The sequence below is a fragment of the Cebidichthys violaceus genome, unplaced genomic scaffold (genome assembly GCF_023349555.1).
Source record: "Cebidichthys violaceus isolate CVI_PGR_0920_01 unplaced genomic scaffold, fCebVio1.0.p SCAF_20, whole genome shotgun sequence".
Classification (NCBI taxonomy): Eukaryota; Metazoa; Chordata; class Actinopteri; order Perciformes; family Stichaeidae; genus Cebidichthys; species Cebidichthys violaceus.
The window spans coordinates 10,539,054-10,556,434 of record NW_027176373.1 but is presented as its reverse complement, the minus strand read 5'-3'; the positions used below and the strand labels follow the sequence as shown (position 1 = coordinate 10,556,434).

At 40.6% G+C, this 17,381-nt stretch overlaps 2 protein-coding genes across 2 annotated transcripts in view; both read left to right on the top strand.

Moving 5' to 3' along the window:
- The window catches only part of LOC137876574 (neuronal tyrosine-phosphorylated phosphoinositide-3-kinase adapter 1), a 29,368-nt gene extending 24,668 nt beyond the window's left edge, over nucleotides 1–4,700 (top strand). Inside the window, exons 5-7 of the mRNA XM_068716273.1 lie at nucleotides 15–257; nucleotides 1,347–1,453; nucleotides 2,047–4,700. Coding sequence (XP_068572374.1) covers nucleotides 15–257; nucleotides 1,347–1,453; nucleotides 2,047–2,478 — 782 coding nt within the window. The 3' untranslated portion in view covers nucleotides 2,479–4,700. The remainder of the gene's footprint in view (nucleotides 1–14; nucleotides 258–1,346; nucleotides 1,454–2,046) is intronic.
- An 802-nt stretch (nucleotides 4,701–5,502) lies between these two features.
- On the top strand, nucleotides 5,503–15,760 carry atp1b2b (ATPase Na+/K+ transporting subunit beta 2b). The gene is made up of 7 exons (XM_068716272.1): nucleotides 5,503–5,996; nucleotides 10,496–10,624; nucleotides 10,718–10,825; nucleotides 11,022–11,227; nucleotides 11,497–11,556; nucleotides 12,075–12,170; nucleotides 12,330–15,760. Exons 1-7 carry the CDS (start codon nucleotides 5,906–5,908, stop codon nucleotides 12,492–12,494), a joined length of 855 nt encoding a protein of 284 aa, XP_068572373.1. The 5' UTR covers nucleotides 5,503–5,905; the 3' UTR covers nucleotides 12,495–15,760.
- The last annotated feature ends 1,621 nt before the right edge of the window (nucleotides 15,761–17,381 follow it).

The following is a 17,381-nucleotide window of genomic DNA, read 5'->3' as shown; positions in this document are numbered from 1 at the left end:
TTCCCATGTCTCAGAGGACGAGGGGCGTGCGTGGAATGGCAGTGCTGATGCCTTACTAAGGATGGATAAGGAGGACCTTGGCATGGGGTCTCGAGGAGGCCACTCTGGCATCCCAGTCCACTTCAGCGGTGCCACCAGCAGGGCGCTCGGTCACAGTGAGTCTCTGGCTGGTGTGGACAGCAGCCCGGGTTTCAGAGCCCTGCCCAGAGTTGGTCTGCCTCTTCCCTGCCAGACTTTTCCTGCCTGTCGCAATGGAGGTTAGTAAACACTTATTGTTCATAATCTTTTAGTCATAGCCTCTAACCACAACATCCTATTTCGAAAGGAATGGCAGCGGATTTACATGGGGATTCTTCTGCTGGCTCTGTTGTGGTGTAGCTCTTAAACTTGGAAGAATCAGAGACTACATCCTCTCCTCTCCTCTGACTGTCACAGAAAGCTAACAGCTCTGCCTTCATTGCATCCTCTTGCACTGAAGTTAGCCTTGAAGCTCTGTCTCTCTTTGTCAGCCTCTTTTCATCTGCACTCAAGGCCTTTCCCTAGAAACAAAGGCTTGCTGCTTACCTTGAGAATCAGTGCAATACTTACCTTGAAGCAGAGCCAATAAAATAAGTCTTCCATAAACAGGCCCACATCTCTGCACACATATATTAATGGCCCCATTTTTATGGTGGTTACAATGTACATTGTGACAAACATAATTGTATTAAACACTTAATAAATAAATTGTGTTGTAGTTGTATGAGCTAAGTATATGGACAGACAGAGTGCAATTTATGTTGCCGGTGAGGTGAAGTGATATTACAGGATAATGCAGTCAGAGAGAGACAGAGTGCAAACCCCACCAATGCTGTCTGCAATCACATTTCAGTTTAATTTAATTACATCACTTTAGTGTTACACTTTAATGTTTTTTAACAATGAAAATATTTTGGATCATATCAGGATCATATTGTGCTTAAGTCTGGATAAACAATAATTGTTGAATACTGGAAATTACAGATTAGGATCCACCTAAATTTAATTATGTTTTCTTGTTACAATAAATTGAATGGAAATCTGTTTACAAGATAATATGAGTTATCCAGCTGACAGTCGAACATTGACAAAGTGATACAGGAACAAATGTCAGTGTAAATGTCCTCCATTGTTCATCAGTACAAGGTTAGTTTACAATTTTCTGGTAGCTTAAAGTATAATGAGCACACAATGTACAAAAGCTCTGTCTCAACTCACATGAGTGTAGTTCGACATTCACAGCTATCTGTGTTATAATGAAAAGTTGTATCCCCGTGTTCTCATTAGCAGGCACACAGTGTAAATCTTTTCTCCTTTTTTTTTTACAGAAGTGGGGCGGCTGGGCCGCTCCTCCTCTGCTGCTGGAGTGAGACAGGTGGGTGGAGGAGACGTCCAGAGACAGAGCAGCCTACCAGCACGAGAAGCCCTGAATCAGGTTAATATATAGCACCCAGCCATATAACGTTAGACTCTTATTAACTTCATTCATGGTAGATTTGGGAGTAACATTAATATTGGTCTCATTATTGCTTCCCCTCCTGCTAGAGACAGTGCTTCTGCAGATCTATTTATAGCTGTTAGATATGCCCACTGAGCAGAATAAGGCTTTGGCCTACCTCAAAAGAATAAGAGCTGCAAAGGTATATGACGTAGGCTGATATGTAATCAGGAAATGAGAGAGAATAGTGGATGAGAGAAAATGTTGTACTATGTTTTGAAGTGATGAGCTGCAGTCTTCCAGCAGCACATTTTCCCCAGATTCTGGCTGCATAGCAAGTGCTGACGCAGTTTGAGCGTGCTGCAGCGCCTGTCTTCATGCGGCTGGTTGACCCTCCCTCAGCCTGTAATAGATGAAGCAGCGCTGCATCCTCGTGGCTGTCCAGAGGAACTGCAGTTTTATTCTACATGTGCTAGAATTGGTTGTACTGCAGACAACACTGCAGTGACAATGCAGGTTTTATAGAAATTGAAATACTATAATATAAAAAAATACTACATGAATTCACTCATATTTTCTGTTGTGTTCAGCTGCATGGTCTGGCCCAGCCTCAAGTGCCCTGCAGTCCCAGCAGTCCCAGTGTGTCTCGGCAGCAGCAGCAGCTTCAGCTCCACCAGCAGCAGCTGCAGTTAAAGCAACAGCTCCAGCAGCTTCAGCAACAGCACCATCTGCAGTTGCAGTTCCAGCAGCTCGCCCAGCTGGCACAGGGACAGCCTCCTGTCAGCGGGGGCACCACCCTGTCCGCAGCGCAGAGCCAGAGAGACGGTAAGCTGCTGGAAGTCATCGAGCGTAAACGCTGCCTGTGCAAAGAGATCAAGGCCCACAGGCGCCCTGACAAAAGCCTGTGCAAGCAGGACAGCATGCCCATCCTCCCTAGCTGGAGACGGACACCTGAGCCTCGTAAGACTGGCACGCCACCCTGCCAGAGGCCGCAGGCCGTCGTGTGGGACACAGCTATCTGAGTTGGAAAGACAAGGCCTGCGAGTACAGCGCCGAAGAGAGATGAGTTGAAGATGGCTGAACAATTGATGAGAGAGAAGAGTTCAATGGGTTTAGTAACTGGAACATACAATAACCACAGATGAGCGAGAGAGTTTTGCTCTTATTGCGTGAGAAACTGATTAATGAAGGTTATTGAAGACTTTGAACTCATTTGGTAAAAAAATAAAAATAATAATAAAACAAAAAAAAGGCTGTTAAAAGAGGTGAAGAAAGGACGTATTACAATCAGACTAAATGAATCTCTTACCTGGGTGATTTCTACTTGCTCTGTACTATGTCCTTCTCAATGTGTTCTAATTGCCAATGATTTTTTTGCCACAAAACGCCAGTATTGCCACAAAATGAAGATGCCATCGTAATAAGGGGTGGGATGTTTTCTCAAATTGGTGTTGCCAAATTTCCTCCTGACTACTTGAGACATAAAGGGATCATATATTTTCTCCAACACAAAGTTGTGTCCAACTTGCATAGAAACTACTCTGCGGATGAGAAAAGGCGAGACTCCTTGATAAGTTGTTGAAGTGTTTCTTGAAATCGTGAATGCTTATGAGATGTCTTGGTATCAATAGATTGTCATTGTAGATGCAAATAATCATCACTGAGGAGTAAAAGCTACCTACTGTATCTGTTTGCATATTTGTAATGTAAATCTATTTACTTTCTCAACGTTTCTGCAATTTTATAGCAATATGCTCCGGACGCTGGAGCAACATAATTAAAAACTTGTGTCAACTAGCCTAACATACATATCTAAGACTTGAATAAGTCATATTTACTGTGTCATTCTCTGCATGTCACAATAGACATACAGCATTGTAAAAGAATATGTGTAGAGATGATCATGTCAGACTTTTACATACAGCAGATCTTCACTATGATAACACGTGGTTGTATAAAGAGATGAATATATCGCCTGGGGGTATATCGTTGGAAAAGGTGATGCGAAAGAAGGCACATACTGTGTGCAGTCCAGCCAAATATAGATACAGATCAATGGTACAAAAACTTCATTACCCATGCTTATCCACAGTTGCACATTAGTGATTGTTCCACCACACAGAAAAACAAGCACTGACACCCATCATCACAGACTGTACAATATGGTGCAACTGATAAGACTGTGAGTATTGATCACCTCAAACAGAATGCTGGAACAATCTGCACAAAACATGGTATACTCTTTGGAAAAATTAAACCCTAATGTACTGTAAATAGATATGTACAACTGTATTGAAAATGTAGCAATTATTTCCATTTTCATACTTGTAATCAATACATATTATGTAGCATATACTGTATAAACATAACTTTGTTCACTTGTTTTTTCTAAAAGAATTAAGTACTTTATCTGCTGCAGCCAGTCCATGCATTACTTATAGTTCGCCTAATAAACAGTAAGCCCTATGAAGAAAGGCATGGTCCAACAGTTGTTTATTTAAATTTATGCAAGACTCCCTTTAAGCTGTGTTATTGTTTTATTTATACCCCTTTTTTCTACATTCATTTTCATTTGTGTACAGATTTCAACAGCTCGTTGTCTTGACATTTTGAATACTTTGCTGCTATCTTGAACTACTGGTGTTGTTCATTCAACCACACCGTGTTACCATAAGAAACATTATTAATATAGTGGTTATTGTTAAAAAATGTTTTTTCTTTTTCTGAAAGCCACGTGAAATGAAGTTTGTACCTTGAAGAGTGAGCCTTTCTGTAATAGTATTAAGGCACTTGAATGTCTCTTGGTTGTTGTCGTTTTATGATAGTTAGCACCAAGCTGTACAGTACAGTACATCCAGTGAAAAGAAGACCTATCTAAATGTTTGAGAGTCACTGCTTAGCCTTTTGTTTTAATTCCCACCTGCTCGTGTTTGAGGGTCCAGGTTTCAAACAAACACAGGTCAGGTAGAAGGAAATGGGCAAGTGCAATGCATGCAGAGATTCCTTACACTGAAAATGTCCCAATGATACTGACTATTGTGCCCAACTCCAAGTAAATCACCTTACTATGATTCCTTTTCACAGACTGATATGGAACCCTAGGTATCATTTCCAAAATAGTTTACAGGAACTGTTGGTTTTGTGTGTCTTCTAAAACAGTGGCCATTATATGAGTGCCATACTATATTGATATGGTAAGATACGGTGTACCTTGGAAATCACTGTAGTGCTATATTTGCATTGATATTGTCATTAAAAATAAATTTTATATAATGAACTTTACACAACAAACAGGATCTGCCCATGTTTTCATGAGCCTTGTGTTGTTTTACAGTGGAGACGGTGGGAAGGTGGACATTATGTTCCCACTGCACTTCTGCAGTAAGTTTTGCAACACCCTGCGTGTCCATATGAAGGCGCTACTTTCACTCTCCGCCGCTGCTGCTGTGGCTCCATACATAACACCATAGTCCCGCTTCAATATTGCACACACAAACGTTTGTAATCCATCAGACCTTTAACTACCTTCATAGTTTGAATTCTAAATAGTTTATTCACTAGGATTAGTTATTATTCTGTCTTTAAAATATGTTGAATGGTAATTTACAGCTTGTATTACCTGTAGCTCTAAATCTGCAACCAATGCTAAAAAAAATAGACTCATGCAGAAAATGTTTTGAGTTTTATCATGTAAAATATAATATGAATAAGATAGATAATTAAACACAACAATGGGGACTACGATTTACCACTGCGAACCACAGACACCTTTAGAGTCCTTTAGGAATATCAGAGGGATATTGTGTTGGTTTTTCTTTGGGGGACGTGACGATAGGGGCCTGAGAGCCAATGAAAGGACGCCCATCAACCAGCCCATGATTTGCAGTAATGGTTGTCTTCCGGGCGTTGGGCCTACGAGGAGGGGAGATGCGGTGCCAACGATTGGCCAAGGCGGGAGGAGGAGGCGGGAGTAGCTCTTTGCCGGGGATGGAGAGGGTGGGGGGTTGAGAGAGGCGGAGGGAGTGCTTTACCGCAGTATCACTAGATTTCTGCACCACTCATCAAAACTCTGCGGCATGCAGACAAGAACTGGGGGGAGGGCAGTTATTAGGTCTACGCTTAGGTGCAGGAACGCTACTTCTTAAAATTACTAACCATTTTACTCTCACCACATTGTCTATAGAAGTGTTTGTTCTCTCATTTTCATTCACCTGTGCGTTTGAGCGCTTCAATAGATTGGGTTTAATTATCTCGTTTAATCCCATAGCCGCGGTGTTACAGTAGCTCTCTCTCTCTCTCTCTCTCTCTCTCTCTCTCTCTCTCTCTCTCTCTCTCTCTCTCTCTCTCTCTCTCTTTCTCTCTCGGCTGTCTGGCCAATTGTTTCAACCCGGCGCTCATTGCATCAGGGCGCGTTTATTAGGGCTTAGGGGTCCAAACTTTTATGACAAAATGTCGAAAGATGGAGAAAAAAGCGGGTGGAAGGAATATATATGGAACTCGAGGACGAGGGAGTTTCTGGGCAGGACGGCTAGCAGCTGGGGTAAGTACTGTCCAGCTACAGCAATGCAGCAAACACGGCCCCTCCACGGCTCTGTAACAGGTCTCTGCCACAGTCTCTTCAGCCTTTCCTAAAGCTTCACGAGAGGACTCCAGAAATTAAAGTGTGTCACTGTAATATTAATTTCACCCTGATAGAAGTTGGTTGATTATTTTCTTTCCAGTGTTCAGGTAATTGAGTAGAGCTGTCGCTGGTGCTGAAATCTGAATGCGGCACCGCTCCTGTGGAAGCCGGTGGAAGAAAAAAAAAAATCTTTCTTTATTTATTAATTTATGGCACTGCTTTCTCTGCGCAGTGCGCTCAGCATAAGGGTGGAGGCATATGGTCGTATTTTACATTTTAATTAGCCAGATTACTGCAGCACTGCTGAGACAGGTTCCACTCTGTTGCAAAGTGCATATCATCAGATCCTCTCTTTGAAAGCAACGAGAGAGCTTTAGCTAGCTTCGACATGAATTCTGCGGCAGATGAGACTTTTTTTTTCCCTGGGAGATGGGTTTCTTGAGTTAAGTATAAATAGGTTTGTTGGCCTGCAGCTTTATCTAGTGAGTATTCAACATGATGCCATTCATTTTCAGGCTTTTTCCCCCTGAGATTTTAAAGAAGATCCAATCCCAGCCTCTATGTAACACAGGAGGATTGCCACATGCTGTCCTCCTTTCTGCCATACAACCAGTTTGCAACTACTTCAAAGATTCATGAAATGATAGGGCACATATGGCTCTGTTCTAATGACATTGGAGCGCTTTAATCTGGGTAAAGCCGTAGGCCAAAAGCTATTTGTATCACCTCCAACCCGGCCCCTCCCAGTGAGTGTAAACCAGTGAGGGATTTAATCCTAATCTAATGACTTCATTGGCTGATGGGGGAGGTATCAATTCAGAGAGTCGGATCTGGGAAAGTAAACCACTTTCAAGAATTTAGATTATTTTTGATTTTTACACTGGGGACATGATCTCAGCGGCACTGACGTTTTGTGTTGCTAATGTTTCATGAATGGACATTTTACTATTAGCGCAAAATTGGTAATCATTGAAAGTAGCTTCCTTTGCCGCAATCCTAGTGCAGTGTACGAGTTAATCCAGCTCAGTGTGTCCCAGGTGCTTTAAGGTCTGGTGGCCTTTTTAAGCTGTGCTCTCTAAGGCTTGTTAATTAGGCTATTTCTGTAGTTCGCCACTACATACAGGTCTGCTAAACTTGGCATTTCACCGTAGCACTTTCTCATTCTCCGAATGATGCATACATTGTACGTACCCTACCCCTAGGTCCACTTGTTTGACTGCGTGGCAGTCCATCCATGCATTGTCTTTACCCACTTATGTCAATATGCCCGCAGAAAAAAGTGAGAAAACACCCAAGTCAGGTTGCCAGTCTCTTTAAAAAGCAAATTTGTTGTTCACATTTATAATTATGCAGTATAATGTACGTGCAGAGCCTTAGATCAAAGGCTTCTTTGAGGATGAAACACAGAACACTTGCTTGTGTGTTCTGCTTTGTGTAAAGAGCTGTAATGATATGGAAATAACCTTGATAAAACAGTCCTGCAATTTTGATGTTACAGTGCCACCAGCCAACACCAGGCAAATATGTTCAAACAACTACCTCTATTTAAAATAGAACTAATTAAGTGTTCTGCGCCTCCCACTTCCCAAAACAACAAAAGGCTCATATTGCAATACAGGAAAAGAGCCTTAAAGGGCCTAATGGGTAACAAAACCATGGTGGTGGTCTCAGTATAACATTGTAGACCATATACAAGTATATAATGATAATGAATAGATGGTTTAACGATAAAAGGACCACAGTGCATAGCTATTTATTCTTTCTCCAGAACACTTCATTTTCAGTTCAGAGATCCGTTTGATCACCAATTTACTTAAAGCTAATGAACAGCGTGTCCTCCTAATTTATTCTGAAAGAAAAGAGACACCTCCTGCTATTATTATTGAATAAAGAACGGGATGCTAAACCATCCCACCTTGGCCTTTTGTATGTTGCTTTCAACTGCCGTCTGCAAACAAAACCAGGGTGAAAGAGAGATGCTTCACTGTCCGTCATCAGCATGGACTGAGTGGGCCAACCGTGAACCTAACACCCTCTCTGCCAGGGGGAAAGCCACCCGGCACCGCACGCTTGAACCCATATGCATGTCCTCACATCCAGTCTCCCCTGGGTGGTGTCATATTTGCGGTTCACACTACATCCCCTCTGGGTGACAGAGAAAAAACACTTTAACATTTTGTTTTGTCGCTGATGCCTCTCTCGCTGTAGTGCCTCTGGCTTGGTCCGGGGCCTGGAGGGCTGACTCTATATATTTAATGACTCAGCTTGGGTCTTTTCCATGCAACAGACATCTCGCTCAGCCATTCAATCATTTCACTTCGGAATCCAATGACTCTAGTAGCAAATGGATGAGAAAAAACACACACGCAAGCTCTAAATCATCAAGATACCCCTCTGTAATTCCCCCCTGTGGAGCAGCTTCCCCATGACATTTTGTTATGGATTCCTGTAAGCCTGGCTGTGTGGGGGAGGCAGCTGCAGCGCCTGCCGACAGAGTGAGTGAGCTCCACGCTGGGGGCCACAACACAGGCCTCAGGTGTTGATGCTCAAAATGAGGGATGTGTCATAGACAAGGCTATTTATGTTGTTCTGCTCTCTATGTATACAAGAATGTATTCAAAACAGCTGTTTCAAAAGTATTTGATCATTTAAGTAGGAAACATCACATCACAGAGAGGGCTCATCTAACCTCTGTGCATTAAATATAATACAGCTGTGACAGAGTGGTACAGTGTTACACATGATTTAATTTTTCCATTTAAATGTTGTGCTGAAACAAGTCCGTTAATTGATCATGAGATGATTAATAAGCCGTCATTTTGATGAATTCTCAACCATTTATATTGAGCTCCTTGAATGTCATGCAAATGTTTATCTTTGGGCTTCAGACTGTTAATTGGGCATAACAAGCAATCAGGAGACATCACCTTGAGCACTGAAATTGTAATGTCACCATTTTTTGGCAGCCATTAATCAGAAAGAAAAAAAGACAAATTCATTGAAAATAAAAACAATCATCAGTTGCAGCACATGTAACAGTATCACTATGGTCTTCTTACACTGTTATTGAAATAGGTCTAGTCTATGATGGCGTGTAATCTCCTGACCCTGTGGCCCGGTCTCCAGGGGGTCCTTGTTCTCCCTCCTTCTGTATCCCCCTCTGTCATCGTTCCTCCCCCTCTGTGGACAGGGAAACGCTATGAGTTTCAGAGACCAGCCTTTTAATCTTGGTTTAATGGTTGCAAGATTGTGAGGAAAGCAACCGTGAACACACTGTTTTGACCAAATTGACTTCATTTTAGACCACCTTGTGCAGTTATAGTTTAAGTATGTGAAGGACGGTTGTTCATGTGTGAGAGAGAAAAAGAGAGGCAGATGGTTTAAGAGTTTCAAGAGGATTAACCGGCCTCCTGTGAACATTATTGGTCCGAAAGTGACCACACAGCAATACTGCAGCAACGTTTAATTGAAATGAACTGATTCCATTATCTACTCAGATTTAAGATTATTCCTACTTAAAAATGTGCATTACGGTAATCATGAAATGGACTGCACTTACCCAAAGTTGCAGATGTAGCTAATGTAGCCTTCATGCATAAATCAAAAAGCTTTCATTGTAATGCACCGTCACCAGCACAAACAAGTGTATTGTGCAGCAGAAGTCTGGATACGAAGAGAACATTTTTTTAAATGTCAATGAATAATGAAACAGAGCTGGCTCTATCTGTACATAGCTCATGCCTCTTTCAAGCAACACGTAAAGAGAGGCAATATTACGTTTGTTTAGACAATGTCATTTTCTACATAATCCCTTTGTTTGATCACATTTGATCATAAGGGAAAGGTGTGCTGCTTGCAGTGCTTCTTAGGTGTTAGTGTGTGGTAATTACAAAATGCTTGTTTGTATGATGCTTAGTGTAATTGTATTCTCAATAAATTATTGTTTCAGTACATTCCATTTTGTTCTTAGCCAATATATGGCAATGAAATTGAACTGAATTGATTTGATTTTGCAGATACCAATATGTTCAGAAATGAGTGAGTGCATCACAATTTAATGATATTAAGTGTAAAGAAACTTTTATGAAATCATACAATTACCTAAGCAACCATGACTTCTTGAATTTAGCAGGGAAGCCATAGACAAATAGGCTTAGTTAGATATTAATTTAGAATAGCAACACAGGATTTGTGAGACACATTTATTTCTAATATCAGTATGATATCTGTACAGTGTTAATTGAAATAATAAATATTTGCATGATTTAGCTTTTCTAAGTAGGCAGACTTATTTCCTCCTGAATAAGATACAAGTTCCAATGTACAGAAGAAATAATTGAACTGAATAATTTATCTATGATCATTTCTCACTGATACTGCTCACAGCTGATACAACCCTCTTCTCTCTCTGTCCGCAGGTCTTATTCTTCTCTTCTATGTAGTTTTCTACATCTTCCTTGCCGGCTTGTTTGCACTCACCATGTATGTCATGCTGCAGACTTTGGACGAACACAAACCAACCTGGCAAGACAGGCTCTCCACACCAGGTGCAGTAGCTAATAATACAAATTGTGCGGATACAGGTCGCAGCCCGTGGCGCGGTGTCGTGAAACCCCTGCTGTCTGTCTTGTCACTCACAGGCATGGTGATTAGACCCAAAGCAGATGAGACCTATGAGATCGTCTATAATATTGATAAAACTGAGACCTGGGACCTGTACGCTCAGGCCCTGGACAAGTTCCTGACACGTAAGTCTGGCTCTCTGCCTCTCTTATAGTGACTCAAAAAGCTTACTGCTGTGGATTATTCAACAATCTAGAATGAATTATCGTTTACCTAATAAGAGATAGAGGTAGGAAATTGTCTTGCACTAAGGTTTCAGTTGAGTCATAAGCCCTTACAAACCAAATAAATATACCCCACCCCCGCTTTCCCCCCTTGCAGCCTACAACAACTCCGTCCAGGCTGAGAAAAATAACGCGTGCACCCCAGACCAGTACTTCCTGCAGGAGGACAGCGGCGATGTGAAGAACAACCCGAAGCGCTCCTGTCAGTTCAACCGCACCATTCTGGAGGACTGCTCTGGAATCAATGATCGTTACTATGGATACCAGGAGGGCAAGCCATGCATCATCATCAAGCTGAATCGGGTATGAAAGAGAAAGAGGGAAGGAAGAGGGATGGTGTTGCTAGGAGACATGGAGTGACTGAGATAATGAAACTGCTTGGGAATAAGGAAAAGAGTATCCCAGTAAAAATGAGAAAGTCAGTATGAAGATAACAATCCTTGGTTATTGCATTTATCGTTCATTTCTGGCATATTTTATAGCAATTTTAAACATGATTTTCCATTCCTCTGTGTTTAAAATGAGTGAAATGGGAATAGTGCTGGAGACGTGCTGTCTCTCTGTCTCGCCAGGTGATTGGAATGCTGCCAGGAAACAATGGACAGGCTCCGTTTGTCACCTGTGGTGCAAAGGTAATCCCTTTTTGTCTTTCACAATGAAAAGTGTAACGTAGCAATTTGGATTTCAGCCCATTCATAGCTTTTGTGCCTCACTCTCATCTGCCACCTATCACTCGTCTCCATTTCCTTTGATGTCTGTGCTTGTATCATTTCAACTATCATATCTGTATTGCATGCCACGTTGTCACTTACACCACCTGTGTATGCTCCTTTTCTATTTTCTTTTTTCCCCCATTGCGTTTCATTAATTTGCTCACTCTCAGAAATACAAAGTTGGCAAAGATCAATGGGTAAGAACAGGATGGAACCTGTGTTTTTAGACTTTAGATTGCATTAAAACATGCATAGTAGCAATGTAGATTTTAGACGTTTAGATGTTAAGACCATGTTTTGCATTAAATAGACTGCTGTTGGAGATAGTGGGCATGTTGGGAAATTAGATTGAGAGAAAGGAGATTTGTGGGGCTCACCTTCTCCTCGTCTACATATATGTAGTGTCTGTAACTCATGAAGCTGTTTCCTCCCCTCAGAGAGAAGACTCTGACAAAATTGGAGAGATGATGTTCTTCCCTCCAAATGGCACTTTCAACCTTATGTACTACCCTTACTATGGCAAGAAAGCTCAGGTAAGATTTTGTCTGAAATCAAAATATTACTTAAATTAGCAAATATTGCTGCTAATAACCGAGCAGCTATCATGTATCTCTAGACAGTCTATTAAAGACATACCAGACAGAATGCATCACTTCCTGTGTTAACGATGTCCTGGGGACCTGTTTTCGCAGGTGAACTACTCTCAGCCTTTGGTTGCCGTCAAGTTCCTTAACATTACTACCAATCAAGATGTCAACATCGAGTGCAGGATCAACGCCAACAACATTCCCGTTGGAAGTGAGAGGGACAAGTTTGCCGGAAGAGTGTCTTTCAAGCTGAGGATCAACACTAACTAGGTTGACCTTTTTCCTCTCCTGAAAACTACTTTCTTCATTCTCTGCAACATTGCACATACACAGAAACAAATCTCAGTATTCACACCCTTTGTAGGATTTGTTTACAACACCCCTCAAACTTTGGGGGAAACTGTTTGTCCAGTTGTGTGATGAAATGGGGCAAGAATAAAAGGGTGGTAATTCTGTCATTATTTCTGTCTGTGAGCTTTGGGACAAATTATTTTCTGTAAATTAGTTTCAGGTGACGTCTATTTATACTGCATGAAAAACTAGGGGATGTAAAGGATGTGAAAATGTGTTTTCAAAGTTTGCAAGGATCAGCAACATTAACACGTTATTGCTGCTCCCCTCCTGCTGCCTCCTTATAGAGTACCCCTCTATAACTATACACAACTTACAATACAAAATGTGTATATCTACAGTATTTATACAGTATCATAACCTTATATCAGTACGTCTATTTTGTTGCACTTAAAAGAATAATCCAACAGACTCGCATATATCTTGATGGATGGATGCAGAGATGAAGCCATTTTGCATGTGTGTATTATCTTTAGTGTGCTATGAGGGCAGGAGGCCCCTTATGTCCCACCTCTCTGCTAAGTGTGAAATAAGGTTATGTTAAACCACTGACCACCAGGAGGGGCCACACTGTAATCTACTGAACCTTACACACAGCAAGTGTGTACTTTTGAGAACAATACTGTAAGATAGGCATCTCCAAAAAAAGGGAGTTACAGTAGAGGTCAAAACCTTTAAGATTGTGTATGTTTGTGTGTGTGTGTGTGTGTGTGTGTGTGTGTGTGTGTGTGTGTGTGTGTGTGTGTGTGTGTGTGCTTGTGCGCGTGTGTGTGCTCCATTCACAGGTCCCATTTCATACTGTAGGTCGGGAAGTTGCATGCAATGTGCAATATTCATTAAGTGGCATACATTATGAATGTCTGAGTCCATTCCTCGGATTAGACAACACATTTATTAATAATTATTTTTGGATCATTTGATATTCGTGCTGGTTGTTTGACCTGAGAGCAGCTTATAAAACAGATGTGGTTCATATTTGGGTTCTAATTTCATATCAACACCACTGATAAATTATGAAAGGAGACATCAGTCATGCTTCAGACATCTTACAACATCACCTTAGTTTGAGAAAAAAACTAAAACTACCAATCAGCTAGTGGCTAAACAGAACAGTAATGCTACGCAGGCTTTCAACTAACCACCTGAATATCAAATGAAAACAGCAAAACAGATCCTCCCGCTGCACGATGACGTTACACTCCCTGTCACTGTGTGTATCATTTAATTCCTAAAGCTGAAGCAGGAGCTATTTTCTCGTGTCTCAATTTTTAGTTAATTTAAACACAAATATTTACAGTATATATATATTTTTTTGTGTATTGCGTCTATTTCATATGTATCAGAAATAGATGCCATTGTCAAATTTTGTATTGATTTACACTGGAAGTGTGCTTTGAATTAATTCATGTGCAGTTTTGAAGAATGTAGAAAGTAGAGCCCCCTCTTTCACTCGTACCCGTTATCACGCTCGACAATATTCATCCAGGATATCAAAAGGTATAGTTTACATATTCTTGTAATGGTTACTAGAGTCTTGAATATGTGAGTTGGTAGTTTTGTTTTATTGTCCTGTAGGAAATTAACAAAACAACTTTACTTCCTTGAATCATTTTTCATCTTAATTTTTGGTTTTCTTGTGGTATTCTCCACTGTCCTGAATCAGTCCGACGGCAAAACCATCATGATTACTAGACAACCGACCTGTTGAAAAAGCATAGATTAGGCCCGAGTTTGGTGCTGTTTACATTAACGTGCATTTATGGTCCAGTACAAGAAACACCTGTAAATGTTAGCTGGAGAAATCTGTGGAGTCTTTTAAACTTGCATTACTTTGGCGCGGTTACGGAAACTGTACCAATGCGACTGTGATCCTGCCTTGTCATCGCAGCAAATGTGGAACACAAGCATCTGTTCACTCACATTAGGGTCTGGCTCGACTCCATCACTTTATTTCTCTCAGAGCGATGTGTTTCTCTCGCAAATATCTCACAGTGGTCAAAAAAGTACCTCTTTATCTGATCCAGACTTTACAAGGAAAGACAATTAGATCTGATGTGATTATCTGATCTATATATGCAGGGTCATTCATAATGAAGGACATGCTCCAACAGTCATCAGAGGCTCTTTTTTTGTGCTTTTTTGTGACCATCCACTGAGAAGTTCATGCATTCCTCCTCTGGCATTCCTGCAACACTTACTTAATTTCTGTGTAATCTCTTAATCTGGTCAACTAATCCAGAGCAGGCAACTTCTTTACCCTACTTTGTCGCTCCTCCTCCTTGTGTCAAACGCCTGAATCACTGTCTTCAAAATGTATAGAGCAAGGCTCATTTTAAAAAAAAAAAAAGCATTTAATCCTATTTTACCCCCAATCATTCTTAAATTGATCAAACCCTATTAAATCACATCATGGCAAATAAAATGTTCTGCTTCATCACCTAATTGGCCATTCTTGTTTTACTCATGTGCATGTGGAGATTAGTTCTTCAACCAAAGATCTTCATGACAGTTTAAATTTAATTTATTTGTGCTGCACTGACACATCCTCAGCAGAGATACTGTAGGATCCAGGTGGAGGGCTAAGCACCCTGTGTTATTAAAAGGCTTACTCTTATATAATAGTAATAATAATACGCACAAAAGGAATGTGTTTCACTACAACATAACAGTGCCTCCTGGTGGAAAGATAGTGTTGTTCCCCAGTGTGACAGAATGTTATTTCCTGTTATCTCTATTTATCTGTTGTTTTTTTCTGTTATAATTTGGAGATGTCCTCAAAAAGCAATACATTTATTTATTGTGGGGCTGTATGTATTTATTAGAAAGGCTGTAACTAAGTCAGTGTATCATCAAGAGCAAGGAAGACATAGGAAAGAAAGTAAAGATATATGCAGTCAGGCAACTTTGCCAGCGTGCATTATCATGATGGAATATAAAAAGTGTTTTATTTATAAAAGAGTATTTTTATTGTTATTTTGTTGTAAAGTGGAGAGAATGTATAAACTTGGATTGTACCATGTCGTGGGAGCTACCTGATATGTTTTCTGCATTCCATTCAACAAATGGCAAAATGTTAGCAGCTTGGTTGGAAAGGTTTTTTCTTTTTCTTTTATGTAGAAACTTTTTGTCATGGTTTGAGTCCTGTCTCCTTAAAATTGAGCCCATTAAAGCTTGCAATGAAAGTTCTCTGAAGACCGGGGTCAATGTTTCAGCATTAAGACACTGTCATTAAAAGTAATTTGATAGTGAATTCATCAGAAAGAGCTTTCAGAGAACTTTCAAGAGCAAAATCCTTCATGAACTTTTTAGAATAAAACTACAACGTGGTCCAATGCAAATGTCAGAGAGAGTTAACTCAAAGTTTCAAATAAGGCATAACTTCAACAAACCTCATTTCCCCCACCTAACCCCTCGTCTTATATCGTTGTATTGCCTGAGACTGCGGTATAAGGATAGTTCAAAAAATAAATCCATGACATTTTGTTGAGATATTCTCGCCCCAAAAGGATGACGATTCCATCCTGGATCTTCTTTTTTTTTTTGCTCTTACTGTATGTATATTTTTGCTCATGTTTACTGCAAACCAAGATAGAGAAATAAATAAATAAATGTCATTTAAGGGAAATCAGGCTCACACTGACTTTTTTGCCTCTCAGTCATCTTTGGTGTCATCATAGGATGAGAGAAGGGATTTATCTTTCCTGGGCAAATCCTTGATGAATTGAAGTAAATGGAGGCCAGGTCTAACAACAGCAAAACTACATAAATAATCCGTTTCCCAAAAGATTTTGCCCAAATCTTTCTATTTAAAACACTTCCACCTCTACTGTCTCACGCACAGATTCGCATTGCGCATGCGCACGTATGAGATTGTAGTGACGGAAGTGTTTTAATTAGTTTTTGGCGAAAATTAATGTTCGGGAAGTAAAGTCAGTGAGCATACGACGGGATAAACTATAAATTTGGATTATACTGCACGTGTAAGAGTTTGTAAACATATTTTAATATAGTTGTGCTGTTGTTAAACCAGGCCTCCATAAACTCCAATCCATCGGGGATTTAACGTCACTCCGTTGTCGTGTTCTCCGTTCAAGCGAGAAAAAACTAAATTTAACACTCAGTGAGTAATTGTTATACAAATGGTGATTTTGTGGGTGCATTCCTGCCATTAAAAAAATGTAACTAACATTATCAACTGCATGTGAAGAAGTAACAATGTTGAAGTTAAGTCAAAGGTGTCCATGTACTGTGTAGCAGAGATAGTCTTGTAATACCACTCATACCTGGAGAGGTGATAGTGAGTCACCAGCTTCCAGTCTGGGCTTGTCAATCAATCACCTTGAAGGTGCAGGTTCCATGTGCACTTTGATAGTTTGTTTACTGGATTAAACCCAAAGTGGCAGAAACAAGAATTTCACTATTTCGCCGGGAGGAGAGTGGGCAGCAGCTGCGGGAGACAGAACCTTTTCTCTGACCCCAGCAGGTTTGTCTTATGGAGCTCACGCTCTCTTCCCGCTGGAGTATCTTCAGGTGTCAGGGCGGATGAAACTGAAATAAGAGTTGTTTTCTCGTTTCAGCCACTTTGGATTAAATCCAATAAACAAACAAACTATCAAAGCGCACAGGGGTCATGCAGCCCACAGTTAGTGGCATACAAACACAATATAGGCCACATGCCATATGTGATGATTACAGATAACAGTGTTATTCTCAGAATTTTGCATCTTTCTTGCCCCTAATAGTTAGTAGTTGTTGTTTGTTGTTTCTAACTAATGACAGTAATTGATTGTAAGGACCCAATAGTAG